Genomic DNA, 14,825 nt, shown 5'->3' with positions numbered 1-14,825 from the left:
AATACTTCAATTATGACGTTACATTTCAGTGGATCTGTTTACTGCGGGTCACGGGGATGAGCCGATACTAATCGACAGATCTCCGCCGATACCGGGGGCCGTTATGGACGGAAACAGGCTACGAAGAGACAGGCAGTTCCAGGCGGACGACCATAAGATATGCGCGCAGTGGATAGATTTCTTTGACCCTGAATCTGGCATCGACAGGTAAAATGATACATTATCGGAGGATTGATGGATCAAATAAAGGGGGAATTGTACTAATATTATTAATACATACTATTTTGAAAATGTTTAAATTCAATTTTAAACAATGGATCTTTTGCACTTAATTACCACCATCGTTCATTCAGATTTTTGTGGGGTGTTCATTCAGATTTTTGTGGGGTGTCGGGACTGCGCCTCAACTGGACGATATTGTCAAATTCCACAACCTGACCCGCTATGAGAAATCCAGCTGCGTCCCAGCAACTTTGAAGCACAACAGCACTTACTTCTCGACTGTTCTTGCCTTCAACAGCGCGTTGAATTCCAAGCCATGCAACAGCTCTTCGGATGGAGGTAGCATCATGCAGTATTATGTGTAATTAATGTTCAGTATATAAGCATACTTATGCTACAAATTTTTAATTTGCTTACACCATTTCCTCCAGCATATAAACATTCGGATAGAAATGTTGCAGTCTTAGTCTTAAAAAAATGCATTCATCTTTCATGTGTATTACTGTTATATAAAATGTTTGTTTTTTTCCAGTTCTTGTCGACACTACACCTCCTATAGTTGGGATTGTGCTTGACGGAATACGGAATGCAACTGAATTGAAATACACATCAGAAACCGTGTCCAAGCACGCAAACTGGCGGGATTATTACGACCCCGAGAGTGGAATAGCGAACTACAAAGTTGATGTCTATATAAACAACGAAAAGAAAAAGACTTTTGAAACCGGGACGTTGAGTGAGTTCGAAGATCACACAATTTCTATGGAGCATAAAGACGAGGTTTACTTCGAGGTTCACGGAGTAAATGGTGCTGAATTAGAAGCAGCAGCCAGATCCGATGGCTTTATAGTGGACCATACTCCTCCAATTATGACTGAAATATCTGACAATACGGATGGAAACAGATACCAAGCGGACAAATCGAACTTAAGCCTTAAGTGGAATTTCTTTGACAGCGAATCCGGCATAGGAAAGTATAGAACGGTGATATACGAAAGCCGCCACGGTATCAAGCAGAAACACTGGCCTGCGAGTGAACGATATAATGAAACGAAACCTATGAATTCGTTCAATGGTAAAATGGACAGCACACTCGGTAATTTAAATATGGAGGATGGAGTGACATATTCTCTGCACGTGACAGCATTCGATGGAGCTCTGTTATCCACAGCGCATGAAAGCACAGGAATTATGATTGATACAACACCACCGAGTATACCTAAGGTAAACATACCGCAGACTATTCAATTATCCGTTCTCTTTTATCAAAATAAATTCATATCGCTAGGTTTGTTGAAATGTAATGTAGTAAATATAAATAACAAGAGCACCGCCTTGCGGATGCAGACCGCTCATCTATTTTTTTATTAAAGGTGAAGGGACTCTCATTTTCAATCAAAAAGGAGGGAGGGTGGAGTGAAGAGGGGTGGGGGGATTCTTGGGTGCGATGGTTGGACGGTATTTCAAACATAAAATAATAAAAATAAATATTTGTGATTTTAACCGTTTCAAAAAAAAATGCGGGGTGGGGGGGGTGGGGTGGGGGAGGGGGTTTAGTGTGAGGGTGTGGTGGTCATTTGTGAGATGATCTTAAAAATTTTTTAGGGGGGTGGGAATTCGGGGGGTGGGGAGGGGGGGAGTGATGGGGCATTCTTGGGTGCGATGGTTGGACGGTATTTCAAACATAAAATAATAAAAATAAATATTTGTGTTTTTTAACCGTTTCACAAAAAAATGGGGAGTGGGGTGGGGGGGGGGGTATTGTATAGTGTGAGGGTTGTGGTGGTCATTTGTGAAATGATCTTAAACAAACAAACAAAAAAAATGGTGCGATGGTTGGACGGTTTTTCAAACATAAAATAATACAAATAAATATTTGTTTTTTAACCGTTTAAAAAAATAATTTGGGGGTGGGTGGGTGGGGGGTATAGTATAGTGTGAGGGTGTGGTGGTCATTTGTGAGATGATCTTAAAAAAAAAGAAAAAAAAATTAGTGGGGGATTTGGGGGGGGGGTATAGTATAGTGTGAGAGTGTGGTGGTCATTTGTGAGATGATCTTAAAAAAAAATTAGGGGGGGGGATTCGGGGGGGATTCGGGGGGTATAGTATAGTGTGAGGGTGTGGTGGTCATTTGTGAGATGATCTTAAAAAAATAATCAGTGGGGGGGATTCGGGGTGGGGAGGGATTCGGGGGGGAGGGTATAGTATAGTGTGAGGGTGTGGTGGTCAGTTGTGAGATGATCTTAAAAAAATTAGGGAGGGGATTCGGGGGGTGGGTGGGGTGGGGGGTATAGTATAGTGATTCGGGGGTGGGTGGGGTGGGGGTATAGTATAGTGTGAGAGTGTGGTGGTAATTTGTGAGATGATCTTAAAAAAAATATTGGGGGGGAGATTCGGGGGGGGGGATTTGTGGGGGGGGGGAGGGGGGAGGGCACGGGGGATGGTTTGGGTGGAGTCTATTGTGGTATGTCAGGTAAGAGTTTTTTTGTCAAAGTATCAATCAAATCTAATCATAAATAAAGAAGTTATGGCATTTTTAGCAAAATTTAATAATTTGACCTTGAGAGTCAAGGTCATTCAAAGGTCAAGGTAAAATTCAACTTGCCATGTACAGTAACCTCATGATAGCATGAAAGTATTTGAAGTTTGAAAGCAATAGCCTTGATACTTTAGAAGTAAAGTGGATCGAAACACAAAATTTAACCATATATTCAAAGTTACTAAGTCAAAAAAGGGCCATAATTCCGTAAAAATGACAACCAGAGTTATGCAACTTGTCCTTTTACTGTACCCTTATGGTAGTTTGCGAGTTTTCTAAGTATGCAAGCAATATCTATGATAGTTTAGGGATAAAGTGGACCAAAACACAAAACTTAACAAAATTTTCAATTTTCTAAGTATAAAGGGCCCATAATTCCGTCCAAATGCCAGTCAGAGTTACATAACTTTGCCTGCACAGTCCCTTTATGATAGTTAATAAGTGTTGCAAGTATGAAAGCAATAGCTTTGATACTGTAGGAATAAAGTGGACCTAAACACAAAACTTAACCAAATTTTCAATTTTCTAAGTATAAAAAGGGCACATAATTCTGTAAAAATGCCAGTCAGAGTTACATTACTTTGCCTGCACAGTCCCCTTATGATAGTTAGTAAGTGTTGCAAGTATGAAAGCAATAGCTTTGATACTTAAGGAACAAAATGGACCTAAACACAAAACTTAACCAAAATTTTCAATTTTCTAAGTATAAAAAGGGCACATAATTCTGTCAAAATGCACGCCAGAGTTATCTAACTTTGCCTGCCCAGTCCCCTTATGATAGTAAGTGTACCAAGTTTGAATGCAAAAGCATTGATACTTTCTGAGAAAAGTGGACCTAAACGCAAAACTTAAACGGACGCCGACGCCGACGTCAACGCCGACGCCGACGCCGTCGCCAAGGTGATGACAATAGCTCATAATTTTTTTTCAAAAAATAGATGAGCTAAAAATGATTTAAAGCAGATACTCGTTTAATTTGTAAGTGACAAATATTTGCTTATTAAGATTCGATTTAAAACAAATGCATATCTACACAAACAGACTTAAGATGTTATTTATGTTTAAGGTAAAGGTTGGACTGCCAACAGAAGACGAGGAAGTGGATCAAGACAACAAAGTGCTACACAATGATCAGTATGGTATTCGACTCAGTTGGTCTTCTAGGGATTCTGAGAGTGGAATCTCAAAATATGAGGTCGCCATAGGCACATGGGACAACCAAGAGAAGATTCTTCCGTTCACGGATTACGGCACGGACACTACCGCGTATATTTCTAATATTTTCCTGGAACCATACACTACCGCTAGCACATTGTATGTCGTTACCGTAAAGGCATCTAATGGGGCAGAACTGATTTCAGATATGGGTTTTTCTAAAGATATATACGTACAAAAGGCGAATATCCCAGGTGTTGTCTTTGACGGCAGGAGCCTTTTTGAAGATGAATCTTTTACAACAGATCACACTTCAATCGCAGCCTCGTTCTACGGGTTTGAGAGTGAAAGTTGTGACATAATTAACTATGACTGGGCAATCGGAACGACAGAGTTTGGAACCGACATTCTTACATACACGAACTATGGTCTTGTCATGTTGAATGATACACACGGACAATGTCAAATCCATACAGAGTTGTTTGAGGACGTCACTTATTACATAACAGTTCGCGCAGTGACAGGGTGCCACGAGGAATATATCGTCTCCTCATCAGATGGAATCACACTTGACAGAGTTGCTCCGAAAGCTATATTCAAAGTTGAAGCCTCGAATGATACGACTGTTTACATTCAGGATAATGTTATATATCAGTCAGTAACAGATTCCATAGCTATCGTAGGCAATGTTTCTGATAATCATGAAATTCAATCTTTAGAATGGGGACTTGGGTCGCTTCCTAGTTTAGCGAATATTAAACAATTCACTCATGATTTGACATCGTTGACTAGCGTCGCATCCTTAGTTCCCGGTGAAGCGGTCTTCGTGACATTAAACGCAGTTGATAAGGCCGGTAACCACGAACTTGAGTCATCATTCGCTGTGATTGCAGATACAACTGCCCCTGAAATGATTGATCTTGAATGTACGCAATTTATATCCGTGCGAAAAAGTATCGTTACCTGCAGCTGGTCGACAATTGTTGAAAACGAAAGCATTTTAAAAGCAACCACAATATCAATGGGATCCACACAAACTGATTTCGACATTTTAGACAGTTTTGATGTTCACAGAGACACCTACAGCTTCACCCGAGACCTATATAACCATATCAGTCAGTTTAGAAACACCACAGTCATGTTTATTACCGTAACCGTTTCGAATGTTGTCGGACATAAAACTATTTATGGAAGAGAAGTCATTGTAGACAGAACAGCCCCATTAGCCGATCGTCTTGATGTTTTGACAAGTACTTCACAAGGAACACCAGTTGAACGCCATCAGAAATGTCAATTACCAAGAGGATATGTTGAAGTGAAGTTGATAAACGTTGTTGATGAGGAGGCACCCATTGACGTAAATAGGTATGCACTTTATTTTACCTTTTCAAGTGTATTGATTGGTTAAGTTGTACAGGCACTTACTTAAGAAGATTTGTTTAAGATTAAACGCCATGTAGTTACTAACCTTCGCTGTTATCTTGTTACAGGTATGAGATCGCTCTTGGAAGCAAACCTTTGGGAACTGACTATTTAGAATATCACCCAGTCATTGCTAAAAGCGATGGAATATTCTTTGTGAATGGCTTTAGACTGAATCAAGGTGATTTGTTTTATGTCACAATGAGAATTTACAACAAAGCCGGCTTAAGTAGTGAATTTTCTTCGGATAGCGTCGTTGTCAGTCAGACACCGTTCTTAGAAGTCAAAGACGGAACCGGCGAACAAGATATAGACTTTCAGTCGACTCCCAACCTCATTCAAGGCTCTTGGAAATATTCGGACGCATGTCCTATTGGAGAGGCGAAATGGAAAATAGAAAGTCTTGCCGGAAACATATTGTTTGATTACCAGCCCATTCCGAATGCCGGACAAACGTTTTATAACGATGAGGTTCAACTTGAAAACGGAATGAAATATATTGTAACGGTTCAAACCATTGACTTCCTCGGTCGCGTTAAAACAGCCAGATCAGATGGTGTAACGGTTCGTATCCAGCCGCCTTTCCCGGGTTTAGTAAGAGATGGGATTGATAAGGACCTCACGTATCAGTTCAGTACAACTGAACTTTCGGCCAACTGGGATAACTTCGGAGATAAGTCTAGCGATCCGACCCAGTCAATTCATCACTATGAAGTCGCAATTGGAAACGACCGAAGATACGAGAAAACGAGATCAAACGTGCATTACTTTGTAGATGTTGGACTCAACAATTCGTACACATTTTCACATTTAAATCTGACATCGAAGCTGGTTCGGTATTATGTAACTGTTAGGGCATACAGCATGGCTGGTGGCTTTACAGAAGGCTATTCGAATGGTATTCGAGTTGGATTTAACGATGACATAATTCCAGGATCCGTTTCCGTAAATAAGTATCAGTTCTCTGTTGATTCGATGGCAATATCATGGAACGGTTTTCAATCGGATATCGACATTATTGATTACAAGGTTGCCATTAGCAGTCATGAAGATATCATTACCAACGACACTGTTGTTTGCAACATAATTACAGCCAACAAAACCATGTACGATATTTCCCCATTGCGAAGCGTTGGCCTGGACGAGTATAGTAAGCTATTGGGACTTACACTTTTTCACAACAGTAAATACTATGTGACGGTTGTGGCTGAAGACGAAGCTGGTATGTGCACAGGGATCACGAGTGATTGGGTCCTGGTCGATACAACACCTCCAGAGTTCGGTAAGCTTTACATCAACGACATAGAAAGTTCGACTGTAATATATGTGCGAAAGCCATCTGAGATGCAAATAGAGTGGGAAATGCATGACCATGAATCAGGAATAAATAATGTTCTTGTTCAACTATTTGAATGTAGTTCTTGCATGTCTAAGGGAGTTACAAGTGAAAAATGTTACTTGATTGATAAAAATAGTGTGAAGAATGATACAAAGACGGCGTTTTATGAGCTTCAAATGAACCCACAAAAAGCATATTACGTCACAGTGGAGGTAACAAACGAGGCGAATCTAGTGACTCGAGTACAAAGTCTGTCAATTTTAGTCGATACAACACCACCTTTGATCGGCGAGTTAAAAATATCGGATGACTGGCATGATGTTGAAACATTTCAACATTCGACAAACAGGCTTTCAGGGATGCTGCCAATCGCTTTAACAGCAACAGACTATCTGTGCCCAAGCCATATACTGTATTTCCCTGTAAGTAGCGACATTAGTAGAATGAAACAAATTATGGATAAGTTTGACGACGAGTTTCTTGTTGTTAATAACACGGGTGCATATCTTGGAATCGGCTATAATTCCGATTTAACAGACATCACGAAGTCAGGGGTGATATCAGAATCAATGAATCTACAAAATGGTAATTATTCTTTTAATGTACGAGTAGCGAAAGGATACCAAACTATCACAACCGTGGCTATAGTAACAGACCAAATTGTTATCCCGTTTGTCATCGATAAAAAACCAGAAGAGGCGGAATTTGACTACAGTAAATTTGAAAATGTCACTGGTTTAGAAGCAGGCAACTCAACGCAAGATGATTATACAAACATAACAACTACGACTGCTGTGCCAAACGTATCTTCAATGCCAAACAATTCTACTAACGGTTCAAAATCTGATCTAGAAAACCAAGAGTACGGAATAGGAGTTCATTTATTGGGGTATAAGATTGGAAATAATAAGTATTATCATCACGTATTTTGGGCCAAGAGCAAATACACTTCCTCTCTGAGGTGGTTTAAGACTGACAAAGATCTAAATTCAGAACAAAGCTTCATATTAAAGGTCGCAAAGAAATCTGAATATCTTGATGACACAGTTGATGTCACCTTAATTGTTGGAGGAGAAGAAGTGGTGTCTATTTCTGGTTTCAAGTTTTCGGGGGCCGTTAAGCTTGCTGCGTTAACATGGAACGAAGAAAACTATAAACCTCCGTTAGAAGACATCTACAAGCCATTTTACGCAGACGCAGTATTGAGCTCAATATATGTCCCTGATATGCAGGATAAACTTTGTCGGCACGGACGCGGTTTCTTTGATGGTGAAAGCGGCATCAAGGAATTATGGATTGGAGCTTCTGATAACAATGTCTTGCCAGGCAATATCCGTGCATTGGAATTGTATAAAACCTTCTGCTTTCCTTGCTTAAAACCATGTGACACTCTGTGCAACGAGACGTGTACTGCGGAAAAATTGCTGGATGGATTCAACATGATTAACATTGATCTTACAAATGTCCACCTTGAATCATCTGAAAACTCGACAGAATGTGCCAATATCACAAGTGATAAAAAATGTAACAGTACTGCGTATTACCTAAACGCAAAACTAGTTAATTTCGCAGGTGAAGAAACACTTGTATTTTCAAATGGAATCCAAATCGATATATCGCCACCTTATTGTGAATATGTAAAATGCACATCTCCGGAATACAGTGAAGATCAGCCAACCAATTTTACGGGCTCCAGCTCTACTATTGGTGCTTACTGGAACTGCACGGAAAGGACAAGCCAGATCGTTAAATTTACTGTCCAGATCATAAACAAGGAGAGCGGCGCAGTCGTTATGGATAATGTGGACGTCGGATTAAAGAGCAAGGCGACATTCAATCTGAATAATGGTACCTTTCAACACGAGAAACATTACGACGTGAGAGTATATGCTTTGAACAGCGCAGGGTTGACGTCTATTGCTTCTTGTTCAGTGCAAGTGATACTTTTCCCGCCAGACGTTTCCAAGGTCATTTCTGGTCCTTTGTATACCAATCGAACAAATACAGCAGATGACCAGGAACCTTACTGGACCGAATCGCAGTCACAGATCGGTATTCAGTGGCAAGGTGGAACCTCTGATATTGAATTCTATGGTATGTAAAGTAAAAACATACTACTACTACTTCTACTACTATTACTTCTACTACTACTACTACTACTACTACTACTACTACTACTACTACTACTACTACTACTACTACTACTACTACTACAACTACTACTACACTACTACAACAACAACTACTACTACTACTACTACTACCATTACTACTACCACTTCTACTACAACTACTACTACAACTACTGCTGCTGCTACTACTAATTCTACTACTACTACTACTACTACTACTTCTACTACTACTACTACTACTACTACTACTACTACTACTACTACTACTATTTCTACTTCTACTACTACTACTACTACTACTAACACTTTTACTACTACTACTTCTACAACTACTACTACTACTACTACTACTACTACTACTATTACTACTACTACTACTACTACTATTACTGCTACTACTACTACTACTACTACTACTACTACTACTACTACTTCTACTACTACTACGACGACGACGACGCCGACGATGACGACGACGATGACTACGACTACTTCTACTACTACTGCTACTACTACTAGTACTAAAAATACTACTACTACTTCTTCTACTACTACTATTACTACTACTACTACTACTACTACTACTACTACTACTACTACTACTACTACTACTACATATTATTCCTCTTCACTACTATTCCTACTACTTCTACTAATTCTACTACTATAAATACTACTACTACTATGACTACTTACACTACTACTTCTTCAAGAACTACTAATATCACTACTACTACTACAACTAATACTACGTCAACTATCACTTCTACTACTTCTACTACTACTACTACTACTACTACTACTACTACTACTACTACTACTACTACTACTTCTACTACTTCTACTACCACTACTACTACTACTACTACTACTACTACTACTACTACTACTACTACTACCACTACTACTACTACTACTACTACTACTACTACTACTACTACTAACACTTCTACTACTACTACTACTACTACTACTACTACTACTACTACTACTACTACTACTACTACTACTACTACTACTACTACTACTACTACTACTACTGCTGCTGCTGCTACTACTACTTCTACTACTACTACTACTACTACTACTACTACTACTACTACTACTACTACTACTACTACTACTACTACTACTACTACTGCTACTTCTACTACTACTACTACTACTACAACAACTACTACTACTACTACAGCTACTACTACTACTACTACTACTACTCCTACTACTACTACTACTACTACTACTACTACTACTACTACTACTACTACTACTACTACTATTACTACTTCTACTGCTACAATTTTTATATTATTATTATTATTTCTTCAACTTCTTCATTAATCATATCAAAGTGAGTAAAACTTGTATTACTTTCCACAATAAAATTTATAATAAGAATATTCTAAATAGAACGTGATTATCGATGCAAATATTTATTTAAAGTCAAGTAAGGCATACACGTTTTTAATGAGCGTTTTGATTTTCAGAATGGCGTGTCGGCACTCAATCTGACGGGGACGATCTTTTCCCGCCATCGAAAGTGGGGGTCAACACAACAGGGTCCTCCGCTATCGTCCATGGAAAGGTTCACTATAACGATAAATATATCAACCGAACAGTATCTGAATACAGAGATATACTGAACATGTCGACTGAAGAACGCAATAACTTAACGTCTGCAAGCGAGGCGGAGAAATCGTTCTATCAGATAGAACCAGGTCGTTGCGTGCACCAGTCTCTGTACGCGATAGGCTTGTCGCATTTGAAAAGTAACATAAAAAAGGAGACAGTGTGTATCAAGCGTGAGTATTCAAATATCAAGGTATTGATGTACCAGTGATATGTGAAGATATACTTTAAATAGTCAATTATTTGAATAATGACGAAACCCAAGAAGAAATCGTAGGTTCTGGTTGAGTCGTGGGTTCTTTTTGAGTCTCGGTTATAGAGATCGATTAAAATCACGTGATATAACGTTCCAAAGTGATGCATTCGTTACGGTAAAAATATTTGACCGGGTCATCATCATTTTGCTGATAAAAAATGCGACAAAAACAGGTCAATATTGTTATTCATTAGAACTCTTATCAAATATTTCCTCCTTTATAAATTGTGTATACATATATTCCTAAGTAACATAAAATCCGTATTTTATGAGTATTTTCCATACTACATCATGTGTTTAAAAAAATCCGCAATTAACCCCCTCTGCAACGTCAGCTCTAAGGCTATTTATAGTATGCAAATCTTGAAATTGGCTAATTATAATACACGGCTCAACGCGAATCAAATTTTCAAAATAGCGGTTTGACACTTATCAACGCAACCGATTATTTATTATTATTTCAGACAATAAACATATGAAAAAAGCAACAAATATAAAGACCAAAAAATAATAATTATGTTTAAAATGATATTAAGTCATATATTTATAAAATATTTGTGATGTTACAACTTTGTGCAAATTACCCACGACTCAACAAGCATATAGGGTACTATATAAAAAGTACTTTATAAGACAAACGACCGATTTCTTGTTCACCAAACATACTACAATAAATAACGTTAAAGCATTTGGCATGCAGTAATAAGTTTCAAACACGAATTATTGAAGAAGAGCAGTGTTTAATGTTCGGCATAATTGTGTGTACTACAAAATCAGCTTTTATCAGTGTATCTACTTCATATATATTGTCATGCCGATCACCTATGTATTACTTTATTATTCTTTATTTAATAGTTGTTTTATTAAACATATAAATGCATTTTGTTTGATTCCGAAATGGCATTCACCGAGAAGTTGTACATTACTATTTTAATTGTTTTATGTTTGTTTTTATTTCCATTGTTTAACCAGACCAAATGTGGTAACATTGTATTTTAATGCTTACAAAGGTGCGGGAGATGTAAATCTTAAGACGAAAGTGGGTTCCTCCACGCTGCGGGCTGTGCGACCTGTCGGATCGGTCAACTGGATGGAAACAAATGACGCAGTCGCCGCAGACATAGTCGTCGAATCTGAATGTGAGTACATCCGCTTTGTGTAATTGACAAATTTGATCGTAATTGCGTCCGCTTTATATAGTTGTTTATTTTCATTGTAAATATTTTGATTTATATGGTTTTCGCATATGAAAAAGAGTTTTTTCGTTTTATAAATTTATCGAAATTGATGTTTCTGTTTATATAGTTGTCCAAAATGACCATTAGTTTTTCCGCTTTATATAGCTTGCAAATCTGTACGTTAGTTCTTCCTCTTTATATAATTGTTAGAAAGAATTTTTTACATTGTATCGAATCTTAAAGTTGATATATCTGTAATCTTTCTTTAATTTTTTTCGTTGTTACGTTTTTATTTTTACTGACGCGAATAAAAAGATGGATATTGAAACATGTTGAAAACTAAGTACATGTAGTCTATAGAGTGCCTACTTATTGACTATATTTTTGTTAAATCTGTTAGTGACCACGGGCGGCATAACGTTGGGAACACTGACGAAGCAGGACATACAGGAAACATACGGCAGCGCCGCCACGGCCGAGTATAAGCCGTTCATTTCCAACGTTGAAACAACGCAGAGAAAAACATCCAGGCTATTGCGAAATAGGTAAATAGCATACATCCTTTTCAATGTTGTGCACGTTGAAAAAACGTTATTATATGAGCCTCGTTCCGGGAAAACTGGGTTTAATGCATGTGCGTAAAGTTTGGCCACATATTAGCCTGTGTAGTCCGCATAGGCTTGTCTGGAACGAAACTTTACGTTTTATGGTTTGGAAGTCTCTTTTTAGCGAAAATCCAGGTTGAAAGTGTCGTCCCAGATTAGAGTGCGTGCACTGCAAAGGCTAATCTGAGACGACACGTTACGAACTTGCATTGAGCGCCGTTTGCCGAAAGTGAGGTTTCATTTAAACAACGAACCTCTAACTATAAGCCGTTATCTACAACTGATGGCTCGATGGTACGCAAAATTAAAATCGCTTGTACCAATTATATACGAATTAACTTTTGGCGAACGATTTAGTAACTACGTTACATAACTATAAAACTTTAAATTTTCCATGTGCTTACTTGATTTTTTTGTGCAATTCGTATTAGCGTAAAAAGTGCTCATGGTGAATTATTGTGACCATCTTTGTCCGATGTTCGAATGAAACATGCTAAGAACATTTGTTCTAATGATAACTCGACTGAGTTTAAAAATATCTATGAGGCAACCAAAAAAAAGCTGCTCAGAACAATTAAGTGCATTTAAATCGGGTGAGCGATTTATTGCTTTTTACCCTCTTGACTGTGTAAAAGTTCCAAATATTTTGCTTAAACATTTGATCACTAAATGTTTAATAATTGAAAAATAACCACATTGTGTGTTGCAGGATACATCACCTCTGTGACGTCAATTTCTTCCTCTCCCCGGCACCACGTGCTGAAGCCTCACGTGTCACCATCCACGTGACAGTTAGGCCTGGATGTGAGAAGGATCCTGTGTATCAACCCGCTTTAGTCTTCTGGGACACCGGTACGTACACGCGTTTTGAACCTAAAAGTTCGGTACATACACGCACTATGTGCCGTAGTGTTCGGTAAATACACGCGTTATGAACCTAAAAGTTCGTTACATACACTTGGAGACTTCTCTTACGCTACACTTTTCAAACTTGAATATCTCAGTAATAAGTTAGATTTTGTTTTTAAATTGCACATGTGATCATTTGACTATATTATGTGCATGAACACGATAAAATCATTCATTCGTGACATTAGGGCGCTTTGCACGTGGGGTCCGGGTAGGTGTGGTTTCCTCTTATTGCACGTGAAAATTGTGAAACGCGATATGATACTAATTTTATTTCAACTTCTCCATTTTAGGTGGTTTGATACACCAGAAAAACATTAAATTCATTTAAAAATCAATATATCTCGTATAAAATTTCAGGAGCGCAACAGCGCAATCGGCTTGTTGCAGGCTACCTTCCCCACTTGCTAAAGCATCCGATCGTCACGGATGAATGATTTTATCGTTTGCTGCACATAATGTAGTCAAATAATCATATGTACAATTTTAAATCAAAATATTTACTTCTTAAATGAGATATTTAAGTTTGAAAAAATGCTGTGTTCGAAAAGTCAACAAGTGTTGCACAACGCTATAAAATTCCAATTTGATTTCAATTTCATCATTCATGGTTTTTACACCAGGAAAACTTAACATTAATTTGAAACACAATATGGCTCGTATGAATATTATTGAGTGCGATGTTGCAAACCGGTCGGTCATTAAGACGTGAATGTTAGTGCGTTTTACTGTTTACATTTTTTATTTTACGATGTACGATTTTAAGAATTTTACTTTTTCAGTGATTTTTGTAATTAGTTATGTTTGATAACAAAATTTGTTATGTTTGATATTTTAAGGTTGATCACTTTCTACTAAATTTACGTGAAGTAAAAGATATGTGTTGAATAAGTCTGAATCAAAATTTCAACAAAATTCGTGCTAAAGTAAGAGAGCTATATTGATTTGAATACGTGTTGCGTTAGAAAAGTCTCCAAGTGTACACGCACTATGTGCCGTAGAGTTCGGTAAATACACGCGTTATGAACCTAAAAGTTTGGTACATACACACACAATGCACCGTACAGTTTGGTACATAAAACACTATGAACCGTTAAGTTCGGTACATACACTAACTACCTATCTTAAAAATCGGAACATGCATGCACTTTGTACCGTTAAGTTCGGTGCATAGATGCACAATGAACCGTAATTTCGGTACAAACACGCACTATATAACATAAAATTCGGAACGTACAGGCACTATGTATCGTAAAGTTCGGTAAGTATACGCACTAAGCACCTTTAAGTTCGGGACGTACATGCACTATGTACCGTTCAGTTCGGAGTTAAACAAGTGAGAATAAGAAAAAATAATTGTGATTTGAAGTGTTTGATTACTCTTACAGATTTCTAAACTGGGAATGTCCCATCAATGGTGCTGTTGCAACGACTATCAA

General features: G+C 38.1%; 1 protein-coding gene across 1 annotated transcript in view; it reads left to right on the top strand.

Moving 5' to 3' along the window:
• Nucleotides 1-14,825, top strand: part of LOC127859083 (uncharacterized) — a 74,562-nt gene that overhangs the window by 48,301 nt on the left and 11,436 nt on the right. The window contains exons 39-47 of the mRNA XM_052396506.1: nucleotides 30-207; nucleotides 377-561; nucleotides 755-1,446; nucleotides 3,828-5,281; nucleotides 5,407-8,771; nucleotides 10,297-10,611; nucleotides 11,705-11,833; nucleotides 12,273-12,417; nucleotides 13,187-13,329. Of these exons, the coding sequence (XP_052252466.1) occupies nucleotides 30-207; nucleotides 377-561; nucleotides 755-1,446; nucleotides 3,828-5,281; nucleotides 5,407-8,771; nucleotides 10,297-10,611; nucleotides 11,705-11,833; nucleotides 12,273-12,417; nucleotides 13,187-13,329 (6,606 nt within the window). The remainder of the gene's footprint in view (nucleotides 1-29; nucleotides 208-376; nucleotides 562-754; nucleotides 1,447-3,827; nucleotides 5,282-5,406; nucleotides 8,772-10,296; nucleotides 10,612-11,704; nucleotides 11,834-12,272; nucleotides 12,418-13,186; nucleotides 13,330-14,825) is intronic.

This window comes from Dreissena polymorpha, chromosome 14 (assembly GCF_020536995.1).
Source record: "Dreissena polymorpha isolate Duluth1 chromosome 14, UMN_Dpol_1.0, whole genome shotgun sequence".
Classification (NCBI taxonomy): domain Eukaryota; kingdom Metazoa; phylum Mollusca; class Bivalvia; order Myida; family Dreissenidae; genus Dreissena; species Dreissena polymorpha.
The sequence above is the reverse complement of the archived record's forward strand: the minus strand, read 5'-3'. Positions and strand labels throughout refer to the sequence as shown.